This window comes from Labrus bergylta, chromosome 1 (genome assembly GCF_963930695.1).
Source record: "Labrus bergylta chromosome 1, fLabBer1.1, whole genome shotgun sequence".
In the NCBI taxonomy this organism is placed as follows: domain Eukaryota; kingdom Metazoa; phylum Chordata; class Actinopteri; order Labriformes; family Labridae; genus Labrus; species Labrus bergylta.
Window position 1 is genome coordinate 25554426 of NC_089195.1, and position 16201 is coordinate 25570626.

At 39.4% G+C, this 16201-nt stretch overlaps 1 protein-coding gene across 1 annotated transcript; it reads left to right on the forward strand.

The window, feature by feature from the left end:
• Positions 1-316: 316 nt before the first annotated feature.
• LOC109994926 (uncharacterized) lies at positions 317-14892 on the forward strand. Its single transcript, XM_020648437.3, has 6 exons — positions 317-727; positions 4746-4790; positions 5199-5243; positions 7572-7716; positions 8648-8809; positions 9289-14892. Exons 1-6 carry the CDS (start codon positions 677-679, stop codon positions 10422-10424), a joined length of 1584 nt encoding a protein of 527 aa, XP_020504093.2. The 5' UTR covers positions 317-676; the 3' UTR covers positions 10425-14892.
• Positions 14893-16201: the final 1309 nt, after the last annotated feature.

Below are 16201 nucleotides of genomic sequence, written 5' to 3' on the forward strand. Positions count from 1 at the left end.
ACGGGACACATTTTGCAAGCTTGAGTCAATCATCGTAGCTGCATTAACCTATAGGTGACCAGCCTTTAGTCAAACAGCATTGTTCTGTTTCACTTCAGTGACCTCCTACAGGCAGGTGTTGCGGTTTACGCTCAGTTGTAGTAGCCCTATCCGACATGCTGCAGGCCTGTGTAATAATAACGCTACACTACCAGTGAAGCCAAGGCGAGGCAGCCCATGTGCGGCTGTTGCTGGGAGCCTCGGCCAATCAAAGCCGCAGCGCTCCCATACAAGTACTTTGTGGGCTGGGGAAGCATGACATCATGCACAGCTCCGACCCTCTCTGCGAAATCAGAGTGTAACATCTTATCTCTCTTAACTGCAACAAACAAAACAGTCGACGACAGAGCTGTCTGCACTGTGACAATCTGCGGTCCCATCTATAAAAAAAATAATAAAAAAAACACTGAGAATCACTGACCCGAGTTCCCCCTGTGTGTGTGTGTGTGTGTGTGTGTGCGCGTCTCTGTGTGTGAATGCAACGGAGTCTGGGAGGGGCATCTGTCCGTCCGGGCAATGGCGGATGAGGAGGCCACCGTATCTGTGGAGTGGGACAGCGGTGATGGGTGCTTAGCAGATTAGCGTCTCACCTCTGCATTCGTCGTTTCTCTGTTTAGCTTGGTATTCACCTGTCGCCATGGATCCAGAGAAAACGCTGACATTCTGCCTCGGGCTGAAGGCTGAGGAGGTAATACACTAGCTGCATGCTTTTTTCCTTTGATACAAACACTGCTTCCAACAGCTGGGCTTCACTTATTCTGCGGAGCAACATGCTTCCCTCGGCCTGTGTTGTTGTTGTTGTTGTTGTTGACAAAACATTGGCCGCAACTTGCTCTGTACTCATGTGTCATTTCATTCTTCCATCTCGTCTCCCATGCATCTTTTGAAATATTTCTGGAGACATTAGGTTCACTTTGACAGCACTGCAGCAAATGTTTTGTGACCTGATAAGTCCATCATGTGTGCTTTCTCTTTGGTTTCAAGTCAGTGAACAAGGCTGTGACTTTGTAGTCATGCAAAACATCTGATAAGTTCAAGAGGTGCAGACCTTTAATGCATGACAAAAAGGTCAATATTTTACAGTTGTTTTACAATTGACTGTAGATGACATAATTTACATTTAGAGAGCTTGGTGAAGTTTTTTTTTTATTGGTACTTAGAAAGGTAAATTTGTTTTGCAGGCTGGAGATACTGATAGCTTTGAGATTCTCTGAGAATACCAAAAAATAATTGTGGTGGTATATCATTGATTTCAGTCATAGTATGTGACTTGTTGATTTGTTTTATGAAAGAGAAATTAGATTTTATGTTAATTCATGTTTAACTAAAGTAGCTAGAAAAAGTCTGTGTGTCTGCGCTAAGGATTTGACTGTAATTTATGCTGGTGTGATTACAAGAGCTTTTGCTGCCAGACACTTAAAGCATAATAAATCTAATGTACAGCAGCGTGTCCAACAGAGGAACAGCACACTGCTGAATCAGGACACGACCAGCTCAATACTGAATATTATGTTTCCTTGTTTCCAGTCTGCTGATGTCTGGAAGTAGGGCTTGTACCACTGTATTTATGTGAGGACCAGACAACCACATTGGATTGAATCTAAAAGATTATAAACAAATCAAGGAGACATCTTTAACATCAATTTCTTACATTTGATTCATTTTCAAATAACGAGCTGATACATTTGTCATCCAGGTTCCAGTGTCTTTATTATTCTTGTCTATTTTGGAAAGCTTTAATTTGACAACATTCTTAAAACAAGGGCCTAACCAATATTGTTTTTTTTTTTGGGTTGCAGATGTCGATTATAGGGAGAGAAAAATCAGATACCGATATATTAGCCGATATTTTTTTTAGACGTTACTTCTATCTGTAGAGACAGATAAAGACATACACATTTATTGTGATTATCCCTCAAATGTAGTTATCAAACATTTGTGGAAAAGATATGTTATGAAGACAAGATGGTCACTCTACTGGAAAGTAACTGTGCATGTGCGTGCAGCATGCATCACCGCTTGAAAGTGATAACGCTTGCTGTAATCCATATGACACACTTTGCTGGTGACAGCCAGAAACAGAGCTGCTAGTGTAGTACAAATGAAATGTTATTCGATTGGTGAATACATCTCGTAAGATCAGCACATATCTGCGTTAACTGATACATATAGTCACTTGATATGCCAATATCGGCTGATACTATCGGCGGGCCGATTAATCGGTCGGGCTCCACTTAAAACTCATGTTTAACTTTAACGGTGTTGTTGTGGTGCTTTAAAGAATCTTGAATGTAGTTTTCCATCCAGTAATTCTTTTTGAGGGCTTTCAGGTTACAGAGAACAACACGCATAGGTGAATGTTCTTACGGGTTTAATGTCATATAATTCGGAGGTGGTGGTGTGTGGCACTGCTATTGAGAATTGTGAGTCCCCAGGGTGGAAAATCGCTTGTGGTTAGTCAGTGGTTCCTTTGGGGAAGTCTGGATGATCACTTGAGAGTCATATGTGCATACTCAGTGCCGTGTGGTGGGCTTACCACAGGAACTCGACTCTCCTCTTTCTCCAACTGACTCTTGACTTTCATGACAATATAGAAACTAAGAAACCACCTGAGGTTATATGTGACTGTTGGTATGTGCAGCATGATTGATGATGGTGATTTCATATTGTAAAACATCGAGTCAACACATATTAGAAACAAAAATACGGTTTGCAGGGTATTGTATTTTTCTATAATAAATCGTAGTAGAGTATATTGCATCTTGAGTCTTCAGGAAACCAGTTGAAATTCTATAAGGGTGTCTCTGACAAACCCAGACAGTCTCAGAACTCAGAGCATGAATACACTCTCTCACGAGAGAGAGAGAGAGAGAGAGAGAGAGAGAGAGTGTTGGGACCGCAACATTTCTAAATCTGCCTGCTCAGACAGATATTAACTTTTTCTTTGATAAGATAGTTTCTGTTTTGAATTCTTTGTATGTTGGTTCAATATGTTATCAAGCAAAAGCTTTTGCCTCCGAAACTTGACTGTATTTCACAGAGGATGGTAAAAATGGTGTTTAGTATTTGCTGGTACATGTTGTATCAGCACTCAGCCGTAATAGCCCTGCTGGTCATGTCCAGTCAAAAAAAAAAAAAAACGATTCCAAAAAAAGAAAGGCAAAAAGAAGTAAACAAGATCCGCACACCAACTAGAGGAAGAGCAGGGCTGCTCAAAACATCACTTGTCGAAAATATGCTTTAACGCAGACCTTGTTTGCTTCTTTTAACACTTAGTGATGCAACATTTTTAGCAGGAAATGTTTCTGTGTGTCCTCGGTTGGATGTTTCTCTTCCACCGCTCTTGCTCAATAATTGCTCATTTGAACGATATTCTCATAAGTGTTTCTAACTATTAGCCACAGTTGGTATATGTTTGCAGCCTCAGGAGAGCGAATGGAGTTAGCTGTTTTGTTAACTTTTTTTGCTAATGTTGTACTACCTAAATAGACACATGTTGTAATCCTGAGCCTGTTATGCGTGCACTTATGTGAGTACACACACACATACAGTCTGGGGCCAACATTGTTCACCATGCTGACTACATAATCAGAAGCCAGTTGTTAACAAAAGAGGCCTCATTTACATGGCTGCAAGGCCTGTGAGCCCCTAGTGTGTCCACATTGTTTTTGACAGTGGGCCCACATCCAGCAGCTGACACACACACACACACACACACACACACACACACACACACACAGGCTTTTTTCCCCCCCCCCACTCACAGTGGGCCTGCATGACACTTACAGAGGCGTGAGTGACACACACCATTTTTAAATCTGCAGTGTAATACAATAGCATTTTAGTTGGGTAAATGCACATATTGCAGATAATATTCAGACACAAATCACCACATGATCATTCACTAATATGCTAGCTCTCATGCGTTTCATATGTATGTGGCTGCTTCGGCGTTACAGTGCTTTGTCTTTTAAAGAAAGTAAATCCATTTTAATGACTGATTCATTCAATGTTTTGAAAAGCAAAATTTGAATTCTTGGGTTTTCAAATATTTTAATTAGTTTTACATAATTGGAATTGAATATATATATATATATATATATATATATATATATATATATATATATATATATATTTTTTTTTTTTTTTTGAACTGGTGATAATCTGGACATCTCCCTTGATACTTTTGGAAACATACATGTTGTGCATTATTCTGCATTTTACGAAATAAACAGCAACTCACTCAACCAGAAAACAAATCAACTCTAAAAATACTGAATATAATTTATTGTTTTTAGTAATCACAGTTTTAGAAGTCTACTTTCTTTCTTGCATGTGTACGTCTCAAAGGAGTGGGCAGAGAAAATAAGAGAAAGAAAAGAAGGTTTCAGGAATGTGTCTGGGAATTGGTGCCTTCTGCCTGCTATCACGGCCCACAGGGGAGACACAGGTTTTGTTAAAACACCATTGACCTTCCCATCTCCTTGATGAGCCAGGAGTGTGCTGCAACCAGAGTCTTCAGACTGGAAAAAAAAAAAGAGCCTCTATGGGTCTTTTCTTGACATGCTAGATTACTGGAATGATATAGAAGTGGAACTTGTTTTTGTGAAGCATGCAGCTTTATGAGGTATAATATTGGAAGACATTTTTTTTTCTTCTTTCTGATGTCTTCATCTCAATCATTGTAACTCTCTGTCTTTCACTAGATGACCATGTCCTTGCAGGGGCTGGATGGGACTGAGGCTGCCACGGTAGGTAGCTCGACCTTCAAACACAACCAAAGATTTCATAACACTGGATAATACAAAGCTTTGTCCCCATGTGTAGAAGAGCCTCCAAGCGTAACCACACTGGTTGCTATGGCAATCCATAATTACTTTTCTAGCAGATCTCCGTCTCGTGTGTGGGTAACTATGTACATAACAGATTTAGAAACCTCTTCTTGTTGAATCATTATTGTGCTTTGTGACTGCCTGTGCTCATCATTTAGACTCTTCACTCCAAGTCCCGATATTTGACAACTTTCTATCATGTTTTGAACATTTGATATGTAATGTCTTTGTTTAGTTCCTCACTTCACCAGTCATCCTTGCACTGACACGCTAATTATTAAGAAGCAGCTGTAACATTCACAGAAGTACTTTCATTTCTTCTTTTAGGTGGCTGTTTCTCAGAAGGAGGCTGACGTGCGCACGGTTAATAAGGTGCGAGATTTCTTTGAAATGTAATTCAACCTGTTACTCCCAGCGCGCACACCGTCACAGCCTTTGATGTGTGCTAATCTTTGTCTGATGTTTACTCTGAAATGTTGTCCCTTGAAGTGAGGAATCCATGGAGAATATTTTCCAAAGGCGGTTTAGTTTTGATTTTACAGTCTCAGGCTCGTGTCACCTGTTGATATGTGCCGCTGGTGGCTTAGTCATCAGACGCTCCAATTAAATCACTGTACACAGCCAAACAGCTGACGGACAAAGTTTGTGACTAGTTGTTGAACGAGGTAGCTCCTTTAACAGCTGAGGGGACAGACACTTATCTGAGGACTTGGTTGACACTACCACAATGTTAAAATACAGTAGGAGTGAAACTCAGACTTACATTTGTATCAATACTTGAGTTCATTCTGGCAGCTGTTTTAGATTTTGTCTACGTGAGAGAAAAATGATAAATAGAGCCACCTTCAAGAAGGTCTGCTCGATTATAGAAAAAATCCTAATCACTAGATACTGAGATCATGGTTATTAAACACGATTACCCATTGATTTTAAAACTCTGAACAAAAACAAGCAATACATGAAAAGAACTGAGTAAACGATATAAATATACAAAAATAATATTTATAAATACAAGAAAATAAAGTTACTGTGGTCGCCATAATGGTAACTGACATTGAAACTTCATTTATTGCCCAGCCCTTCCTTCAACTCATTTTGTACCCTTTTATAGTTTTGTCTAATTTAATTAATTCAACAACTCAATTAAAAGTTATTACATTCTCGTGATTACTTTTTCCTTTCAAATGTTTTCCTCTTTAAACTAATTTAATCAGCATAACACATACATCAGACAGTGGTGTCAAGGCAACAGGATGAATTAGCTGTTTTTCTCAACTCATTAATGCATGAAAAGCAGAAAGCAATAAAATACAACGTTCAATGTTGCTGTAAAATGACTAAGATCACGTTCACAGGTAACATATTACTGCGCTATCAGTAGTTTGTAACAGCATACGGATGACAGTACTGATGTTCTTTGAGTGAAGGGCGTTCACTTGTAGTGGAGTATTTTCACAGTGTGGTTAAAGAACCTTTACTACCGCTTGCTGACATTTGAGCACAGACGAGCAACAACCTATCGAACAGCTTATTAAAACATCTCTTCACCTTATAAGGTTCTAATGTTATGATTCCATACAGACATAACTCCCTTCATTTTAAGTTTGGTAACGCTCTTAAAGCTTGTTAAGATTGTTTTTACATCAGCTCGTGCCCTGCTCGTCGCTCTATTTCTGCCACACCCCTCTCCTCTCTCCTGCTTGTATTGCAACAGATAGATTAGACACACAGTGAGGGAAAAATACCATGGATTTTGTATGTCTGACAGCCCGTCACTAACATTTATTCCAGTTTTTCCTCGTCATCGAAATCTAGACGTAGATGTCGTCACAGTTTTTTTTTAATCACAGATCTATTTTTAGCTCGTTTGTGTCTCGTCTTTGTCATGAAAAAACAGTTGTTTGCTAAAGACGCCGAATGGTAACTTGATAACAGTTTGGTCCTGTTTTTGTTTTGTTTATGGTTTATGTTTTGGGCCGTTTCGCCTTTTATTAGACTGGACAGCTGAAGAGAGTCAGGAAACGTTGGGAGGAGAGAGTGGGGGATGACATGCAGCAAAGGGCCGAGGTCAGATTTGAACCCACGGCCGCTGTGATGAGAAATTATTATAGCTGCCGTACATGGGGCAAGCAACATCACCGCTAGGCCATCCGGCGCCCCTAACAGTTTGATCTTGGCTCAAGTTTAATGTTGAAAAGTTTCCTTACCCATCCCGGCATACTATTTTTACTCACAAGGGCTTTGACAAGCTTTTAATTTTCTTTTACAAATTAATGTTTATTTGACACACCACTATTACCACCTTATTATAAGCATGTTTTAGACAACTGTGTCTTATACCTGTTTTATTTTATCGCTTAACTTTCTGAAAAACGTTTATAACTTATTTATTATTAGCTTATTAATGTATTAGCTGCAAAAACATGTTACAACTTTGCTCTGAATAAAAACAAATAGTTTAGAAATCAAACTATGACATACAGAGTAGCCTCGGTAGCTGGGAAGCTACTCTACAAAGAATCTTGGGAAAAAAACATAAAAGTGGATTTTTAAATCAAGTGTCTTTTTGACTTACACATTTTTAGGTGTCAATGCTGAAGTCTCACGCTCATAATATAAACACTTATGACCAATAGTCATTCGACCAATATCAATGTTCCTGTGCAGTGGTGATATGTAATGTTGTGTTTTGTCCACTAGGTGGTGAAGCATAACGGTTCTGGTGGTCGGCCAATTGTGAGTCCCAAATACTGTCCTGGGATCAACGACAATCCAGGTTACCTATGTGAGACAGGACACTGCTGCGGAGAGACAGGCTGCTGTACCTACTATTATGAACTCTGGTGTGAGTCACCCGACTGATTTCTTCTCCCTCAAATGGTTATAAAAGTATTTTGTGTTTCCTTGTGATTGGTAATCTGATGCTTTGACTATAGATATATCCCAGCTGAGTACGCAGACAGTTTGGTGTATTTGCACGAAAATCCGATTGGAAAATTCAGAGAGGGATGTCATCTAAATGATTTCAGGTCTCTAATGTCTACAGACAATTCAAAGGTTGAAAGAGTTTCTCAGTCTTCTTCCAAAAGTATCTCACTTCAGGTCAGATTTTAATCTTAGATTTATGGAACAGTCCCTTGCATTGTGAGTAATAATAATTTAGACTGTAGTTATTGTATTTGCTGAATTTGTTTCCCAAGCTCAACTCATATTCCATGATTAAGAAAAATAAACACTAGGGGGCAGCAAACAACTAATTAAGGCAGCATGCAACATGGCTATGTAGTTCAATCTGATGGTTACGTGTTTAAAAAAAATCTTTCTGAAGACATCTTTAACTGTATTTTTTGTTGGTTATATTATAGGATCATTTACCTCGGAAGAATTCATGAATCTATTATTGAAATGTATCTGCCACACCTTCATCTGTTGTCTACTTTAGTTTAAACCACGTTGTTAATGGGTTGTCTTTGAACATAGTGACAGAAAAACTTTTCAAATGTACGTTCCTGTTGGTATAGTGAATGAATATAAAGCTAGGCTATAATTCACAAACCTTCGTGTAGGCTTTGGAAAAAAAATACAGAAGTAATATGTCCCACAAGAGATTTGTATCTTATGACCAAAAGTATCCCAAACTGTCATTGTCTTTGTTTTAAAGCAGGCGTTTCCTCTTTATAAACCCATCTGATAACACTGCAAAGTATTATTATTGTATGTTTTGCTGATAAAGAACCTGAAAGGTCATTGTGGGTAAATGTCCTTGTCTTCTGCAGGGTTCTGGCTGCTGTGGACCGTTCTGATCCTCTTCAGCTGTTTCTGTGCGTACCGACACCGCCGGGCCAAGCTGAGGATCCAGCAGCAGCAGAGGCAGAGGGAGATCAACCTGATTGCCTATAACGGGGCCTGCAGCTACCCTTCCTCAATGCTGGACCTCAGTATGTCTATACATGTCTGTATATATGTTCTCATGAATGCAGGTCCTGAATAAGGCTAAGGTTTTTTAATCACTGGTCTTCTGAATTACACAAATTTAAATGCCTGTGTTAATTGTTTTATTTGAATCTATCTTCATGTAATCTATTTACAGTAAAAAAAAAAATACTAAAAGCAAAACCCCATACATATGTATCATGACTGCCTTGCCTCATTAGGACATTATGACGCCATGCTGAATATGCTGTGTTGTTTGCTTATGGTTGTTGGGTAAAATTGCACACAGGCTGAACATCTGAATGCAAGATAACATAGCATTTCAAGATGAACCAAATGTAACGTTTATGTAATCCAACAACATTAGTTTTATACTATGCTAGGCTACACTGGGTATAGTTGTGTGTGTTTTCTTGAATTGATGCTAAATAAACTACAGTCCTTGTGTTCATTTCAACTATTTGTTCAATTTCTTTTGTTGCAGGTTTTCTGGCTTCCTTCAAGTTGCCCTCCTATGAGGAGGTGGCAGCTCAGCCCACCACCCCTCCTCCGTCTTACAGCTCTGTCTTTGCCCTGCAGGGAGGTGCCATGGGGGGTCCTAACTCCTCTTACCTCCATCACCACCACCGTCAGCCTTGTCCTCCGTACCTTGGCCCTGGAGCTGGACCTGGACCTAGTGGCCTGACATCCTCCCAGAGCTCTGACAACTACACCAGTTGCTCCTGCGAGTCGTGCTCCCTCACCTCCCCATCCAGCACATCCTTCTCAGTCCAGGTGACGGATGAAACATATGACAGCAGCCACATATCCACCCCCAGTGAAGCAGGGGGCGACTGTGCTGTCATGCCTAGAGTTGGAGCCAATTTCACATCAACCCCTTCCCCGCCACCTCCATCACAAGTCCCATCTGATGTGATACCTGCAGTCACTCCAGATGTCGTACCTGTACCAAGACGGTCCTCTAATGGAAGCAACGGAGCCTCACTTTCAGCTCCACCGCTCTCTCTTTCATTACACTCTCATCCTCCTCATCACTCTCACCTCCAGCTGTCTCCCCTCATCTTGTTATCTTCCCTCCCTCCAAGTCAAGTCCATTCTTTCATCCTCTCGGACCCACTTGGAGCCGTGGCCGTTCAGAAATTTAAAGGAGAAGAGCCCCCTTCTTTTGGTCCCGCCCCCAGGCCTACTGTCTATCCACCTAAACAGGCTCGCCTGTCCTCCAATGTTCCTGCTTTCACGCGTTCTAACTGCAAAGAGGGGCAAAAGCAAGAAAGAGAGGAGGAGGAAGACGAAGACGAAGACGAGGAGGAGGATCATTTCCGCCATCGCCGGCTAACAGGTGACTCCGGCATTGAGGTCTGTCGCTGCCATGTGAAGAGAGAGGCGGAAGAGGAGATGCATCAGGGGCTTTCTGGTAAAGGATGGAAAGAGGCTGCGAAAGAAGTGGAGAGGGCAGACGTGCTGCATGACAGCGTGGACTGTTCCCTCCGAGCTGTTCAGTCGCCACTACTGGACGATTGTGCCGATCAGTGCAGCCGGGTCTCCTCAACCTCCGGTGTAACCAAGACAACGGGCGAGGCCTTTGCCACCGTGGAGACATCGTACGCCGTCAGCAAGTGAGATGTAGAAGTGGAAAAAAAGTGAGATGTTGACGCTTGATGGCTTCCTTATCGGTCAAGACGAGTAGGTGAAAAGTTGAATCACTGAAGAAAAGTCTTGCAGGTCTCGTTGTGACGGTCACAAACAGAGGGACAGGAAGATTGATGCACTCTCTTGTTTCAGTTTATTCTATCTCGGATCAAGAAAGAGAAGAGAAGAGAGAAGCTGACCTATGAGAGTTCATTTATTGTAGTTTAGGAGAAGGCATATCTTTAGAAAAAATGCCAATCCCTCCTTCTCTGCCTCCATTTTTCCACATCGTAAACAAATCAATTTTCAGCTCTGTTTTAAAAGGCCAACATACTGTACCTCTGGCACTCTACACATACCTCTACTTTCATCTCTTTCCCCTGCATGATGCAACATTGCAGAGAGAGGAGCCAGGACCCATCAATGGAGTCACAAAATAAATCAGAGGTGTCCAAATTAGCACTTGTTTTGGCACCGAAAAGACCTAATCAGTCTTAGAAACGAAGATCAATCACAAGTGGAACTGGTCACACAACAGTGGTCTCTTAAAATCTTTTATTTGAAGAGGTCATACAGCAAGAAGATTGGGAACAATTGCCTCATATTTCACATTTCTCCAATAATCCTAGGCAGTTTAATCAGCGACTATAAGAATGAACAAGACTGTTTATTATTTATTGACTTCCTGTAGTCTTTAAAAAAAAATCTTTCTCGTATATTCTGGGAGTATATGAAGTTGATTTCATGAACATTTGATTTTCAAAAGAGCAGCTCTGACATTGGTGTCTGGATCACATAATGTGCCCTTGATTTACTTTCTAACTTTTGAAAAGGTCAATGATTGAACATGTGGTTCAATGACACAAGACTGACCGGGGACTTTCCTTTTGTGTGGTGGGGTGTTTTTTTTTTTTTTTTTTTTTTTTGCTTTCACCAGCTTTATCACTCTGTTAATCAGATGGAAATGAAGAAGGCAACTATTACAGCTGATTAAAGAAGTGCGTGTTTTATACATTGTGTCTTATGTTGCTCCCTAAAGAAGGGTGCATACGTTGATTTGAAAGAGTGTTGGTGGCAAAGCTTTACAATGGTTTGTTGTTTCAGACTGTTACATGATTATACTGTTTAATTGACTGACTGTTTGACTTTGGATTTAACGTGTTTTTAACATGTTCCTGGTCGTCCGTTGCCATTTTTTGTAAGGCAATGTAAATCTGATTCCTCCATTGGACAGACTGTTGAGTTTGTTTTCTTAACAGGCAGAAACGTTAAGCCTAATCTCATCTAGATAATGAATGTAAAAGGTTATGCATCGCAGCAAACACATATATATATATATATATACTTCAATGTTTACGGAGAACTGTTATAGCATGTTGCTTTAAGAAAAGAAAAGAAAAAACTCTGGAAAAGTGTTGTAGACTGCAGCAGGGCTTTACAATCTGCCATGTGTGGGATTTGAGCAGACACTTTCAAGTGAAGTGCCCATTGTAATATGTGAGTCCAGTGATTCTCGTGAAACATCATAGTGAAGATGTACCATGTAGGGGTTTGAGTCACAGTTAGAATAATGCCTCTTTTATTATTATCACTGTGGCTATACATTTTTTTTCACTTTAGAGACTCACGTTTTTTAAAATGTGTCCTGATTGGTCCGTTATTGTACGTCAAACGGTTTTGTCCATTGTTGTGTAGTTGTTCAGTGTCTGTCATTAGAGAGTAGCCTCTGTCTGTCAGTAGGGGGGGGGGGGGGGGGTTGATACCCTTGATTGATGTTCTGTACATCCTTTGATTAGATCAAGGTAGTCGATCTCGGGTTTTAGGATTAGACAGTACATGTCTGCTACTCCCACTGCTGAGTACAAAATGTGCTGAAGCTTAAAGCAACATTAAGGAAGAGAGAATGTCTCAGATCCCATTTTGTACACGTTTGTCTTGCTGTAGTTATTAATATACGTCCAGTGTCTCTGCAGAGGGCCACGTTTGGGATGTCCTCTGCTCTGTGTAAAACTAGCTTCATCGTCAAGTGCATGAAAGGGAAAGCTTTTAACTCGTGTGTGGTTCTGTGGGCAGAAAACCTGACCTCAGTTTAGCTCAGTACCACCTTTATTTGTCAGGAAAAAGAAATAGGCCTGTTTGAACGTACTTTTAATAGGGTGTGTGAGCAGGTTTGTGTTGCAGTTTTGTCAGGAAGGTTATCTTGGAAACTCTTTTCAAAGCTATGTTGCTGTGATTCACGGGTGTGTCTCAGAGGTGACATAGACTGTGCATCCTCTGAAAAATAATAGAAAAGCCTTTTGGCTAGTTTAAAAAAAAAATGGTTTTAGGATGAAGAGCTGTTTTCTTATTAGTTTGAGCTTACACGATATGATCCAAGTATATGGTGCCTAGATGAATTTAGATTTTTTTTTTTGGTAATGTATTCTATAGTTCACTGCTGCTATGTGAAAGAGAGAGCGTGTGTGTTATCTGTAAATTGTGTATATTTGTACATCAAATGGTCAAACATTTTCTAGCAGTGCTTAGCAGTGTCTTTATGAAACATACACAGCACATAGTTCATGTGATCTTTGCAAAACTAGTATTTAGCAATAGTATTCACACTTTTTCCTTACTCTGGTTGATGCTGGTTGGTAGGAAATTAGCTGTTGTGAAGAAGACAAAAAAGAAGACATTTACCTCTTTATATCTGATCCGTGGGCTGTGCTGGGCAGAGGCCCGTGATTGTACATAAAACTGCATTTTAAAAGCCTTTGGTTCAAGGTTTTCCAAGTGCACACTTTGATTATGTGGTTCCATTTATAGCCCCAGTCTGTGCCTCCTTATTTATTACTATTACATTAAAAACTGTAATTCTATAAAAATAGATACCCTGACAATCCCCAATCCTCTGATTTCTCAAAAAAACTTTTGTCCATTTTAATTAATTTAAAAAAAATAGCACTGTTGCACGATATCAAATATTTTAAAGCTATTTCCAATGTTGTGACTGTTTCCTGCAACAACCATAGACGACGGCAAGATTTAGAAAACATAATTATTTAGTTTGATTCCTGATTTCATAAAATACATGTTTTTCCCCCCAGATATACGTATGCGTTTCTGTGGGTCTCACCTCTTAAAGTTAAAATTGTCCTTCTTTATGACAATTTGAACTTGTGTTTGAAAATTTGGATGCACCTGTTAACTCTTGTCTCCAAATGATTTTTTGTGTCTCTTTAAAGTGGGACTTTTAGCTCTATTCCCTTTACATATAAATCTAAACTTTCTTTTCTTGTGCTTAATTGAAAAATTGAAACGATTGTGCTTAGAAACTTTACTCCAAACTAAGGAGGTCATGAAACGCCTTTCCCGCCCCCTGCTGAAAACCTAATGTAAGTTTATCTTGGTGGATAAAAGTAGATTTTTTTTTTAAACATTGTCAGATGTTTTTTTGTCTTACAAGAACTAATGTTGAGCTCCTGAGCTGGACTGTTATGGTAATACGGCACAAACGGAGGCTATTTTGATTCCCACTCTGATGTAACATCGGAACCAACTGATCTGAGTTGAGTGTATTCATAACTAGTTTGACTTTATTTTGCCTTGTCAGCAGCTTGTATGTATACGGACAAATTGCCCAACCCCTCCCTCATTGCCACAGAAGGCCAATGCCTGTTACAAGACTGTTACCTCGCAGAGTTTTGACTGTAAAAAGGACTGTTTACTTCTGCTTATCAAGAAAGTATTTACTCTATATTTGTACTGACTTTATTTTGTAATGCCAAGTATTGAAGGATTGAAAACCAACACAGAGCCCACACTAGGAACGGCTAAACTCGTTTGCCAGGAATATGAAATCCTGTTGATTCAGGATTACTGAAGACTGCTTGTCTCCCGAGAAACAAAGTGTTCTCCTTTTCCTCCTGCAGCTATGAGACGGCAGGATTTATACAAGTATCTATATGTCATTCTTAGTGGAATAGTTCAGATTAATATTACTACACAGTGCGGTGTTCTTTTAGGGTATCCGTGTGCATTTCTACCTGCAGCTCTTACTGTGTCGTATGCATGTGTGAGAGGGTTGCTGTCAGCTGTGTTGTTGTGATGTCCAATCATTGTTGCTTATTATCAGGCCAAAGTTGATCGTAGTTGTTAACATGATATTTGTCGATATGAATATTCAAACATTTTTATGTCATCATGAATATCAAGTTGATTTGTATCTAGGTGTACTGAAGAAAAATCTGATGTTAAATCCAAAAATGAGATGCTCTCACACTTTTGAATATTTTGTTTTGGTTGCTCATATCCTGGTGCTTTTTTTTTTTTTTTTTTTTCTAGATAAGTGAATTTGTATTTTTAGGTTGCATTCAATTTTTTTAGGCTCATTTGTATTGAAATATGTTGGACACAAACATGTGTGCTACTTTATTTGACAGAAACTGTGGATTTTGTGTCAAAATAAAGTATAAAAAAATGACACTAAATACTTGTATGCGTTTTTAAACACATCACACACTCACACTTTGTTTTGTAGTCTCCTGCAAAAGTGATGAAAAATGTTGTGCAGCAATTTAGGCAGAGATGAGCCAAACACCCACACATGAGTAGCTGTCCCTGTGACTCAGGATGAATCACCAGGCACTCTGAAAGCTTCGACTTTTGTTAAAACTGTGATCATGTTACTGACAGCAGATATGACGAACACAACGGACAGCAGACCTTGTTTGTACTTTTTTTTTTAAAAAGGGACACATTTGAAAAGACTCAAGTGCTACGTTTTTAGTCTTACATTTTATGTCTTGCAGAGGATCCCTGTGGGGAATAGTTAGCCCTGAATTTGTCTTCTTTTTAATGTCCTTGAGCCCAAAATTGAGAGAAACAAGGCAGTATATATAAGCTGCTCTAATTTTGCAGATTGTGGAAGAAAGACAAGTTTAACCATCCTTCCATCCAAGCATGTTGTGTTAGTCTGTCAACCACATGGTGATAAGGCAATACAATAGGAACTATTAGCTAATGGGGATACAAATACAATGCAAAATACAAATCAACCCATAACATAGTGTTGAAAACTGTCCTAACATTATATTGTATTTTTTTCCAAGCAGCGTGTTTTCAGCTCCATCTGGTGGTGTGACTTTGGATGGCATAAATAGAAAAAATAGAGCCGTTTGCACTGTAAAGGTTTGGTTTCTCAACCAGTGGGCTATACCAAGGCCTCCCTTAATATAGCAAATAACCATGCAGACAGACAGTATGGAGCTGACAGGAAAGGAGACAAAAAGATTGGGAATGAGATCCAACAACCAAAAAGCTCCTTAAGAACATCTCAAATCTAATGAAACAAAACATAAGTATTGCATCATAAAAAAAAAAAATACATAGTTGTACTGAAAGAGAGCAGAATCAAACAGAGTAGACAGGACTGGTGCTATGCAGCAGTCACGTGTTCTCCTCTAAAATATAATAATGTTTGGGGTCTTAACAGAACTTTAAATAGGCTAGACAATTGGCATTCTTTATTTACAAATCCAAAATACAACATTTAGATCGGAACTAAAATAAAATAAAATAAATGCATGTCCAATCTCATCATCAAATACCATCAAAATGTATCATAAATGGGATTAAAGTTACAATTAATAATGTGTTAAGTTAAATAAACACTGAGCCGAATATTCATGAATTCAAAACCCTGACCTGACATTTAATACATTCAAAAAAAAATATTTCCCAAGGAACTGAGGCTGTCTTGTACATCCCCCTAAAAAATAGTTTACAGC

Bases quoted from the DNA above. Each gene is read 5' to 3' on its own strand.
- LOC109994926 (XM_020648437.3), top strand. From the start codon at position 677: ATGGATCCAGAGAAAACGCTGACATTCTGCCTCGGGCTGAAGGCTGAG. The intron at 4,791-5,198 runs GTAGGTAGCTCG...TTCTTCTTTTAG, and splicing joins ATGGGACTGAGGCTGCCACG to GTGGCTGTTTCTCAGAAGGA. The intron at 7,717-8,647 runs GTGAGTCACCCG...TGTCTTCTGCAG, and splicing joins CTACTATTATGAACTCTGGT to GGTTCTGGCTGCTGTGGACC.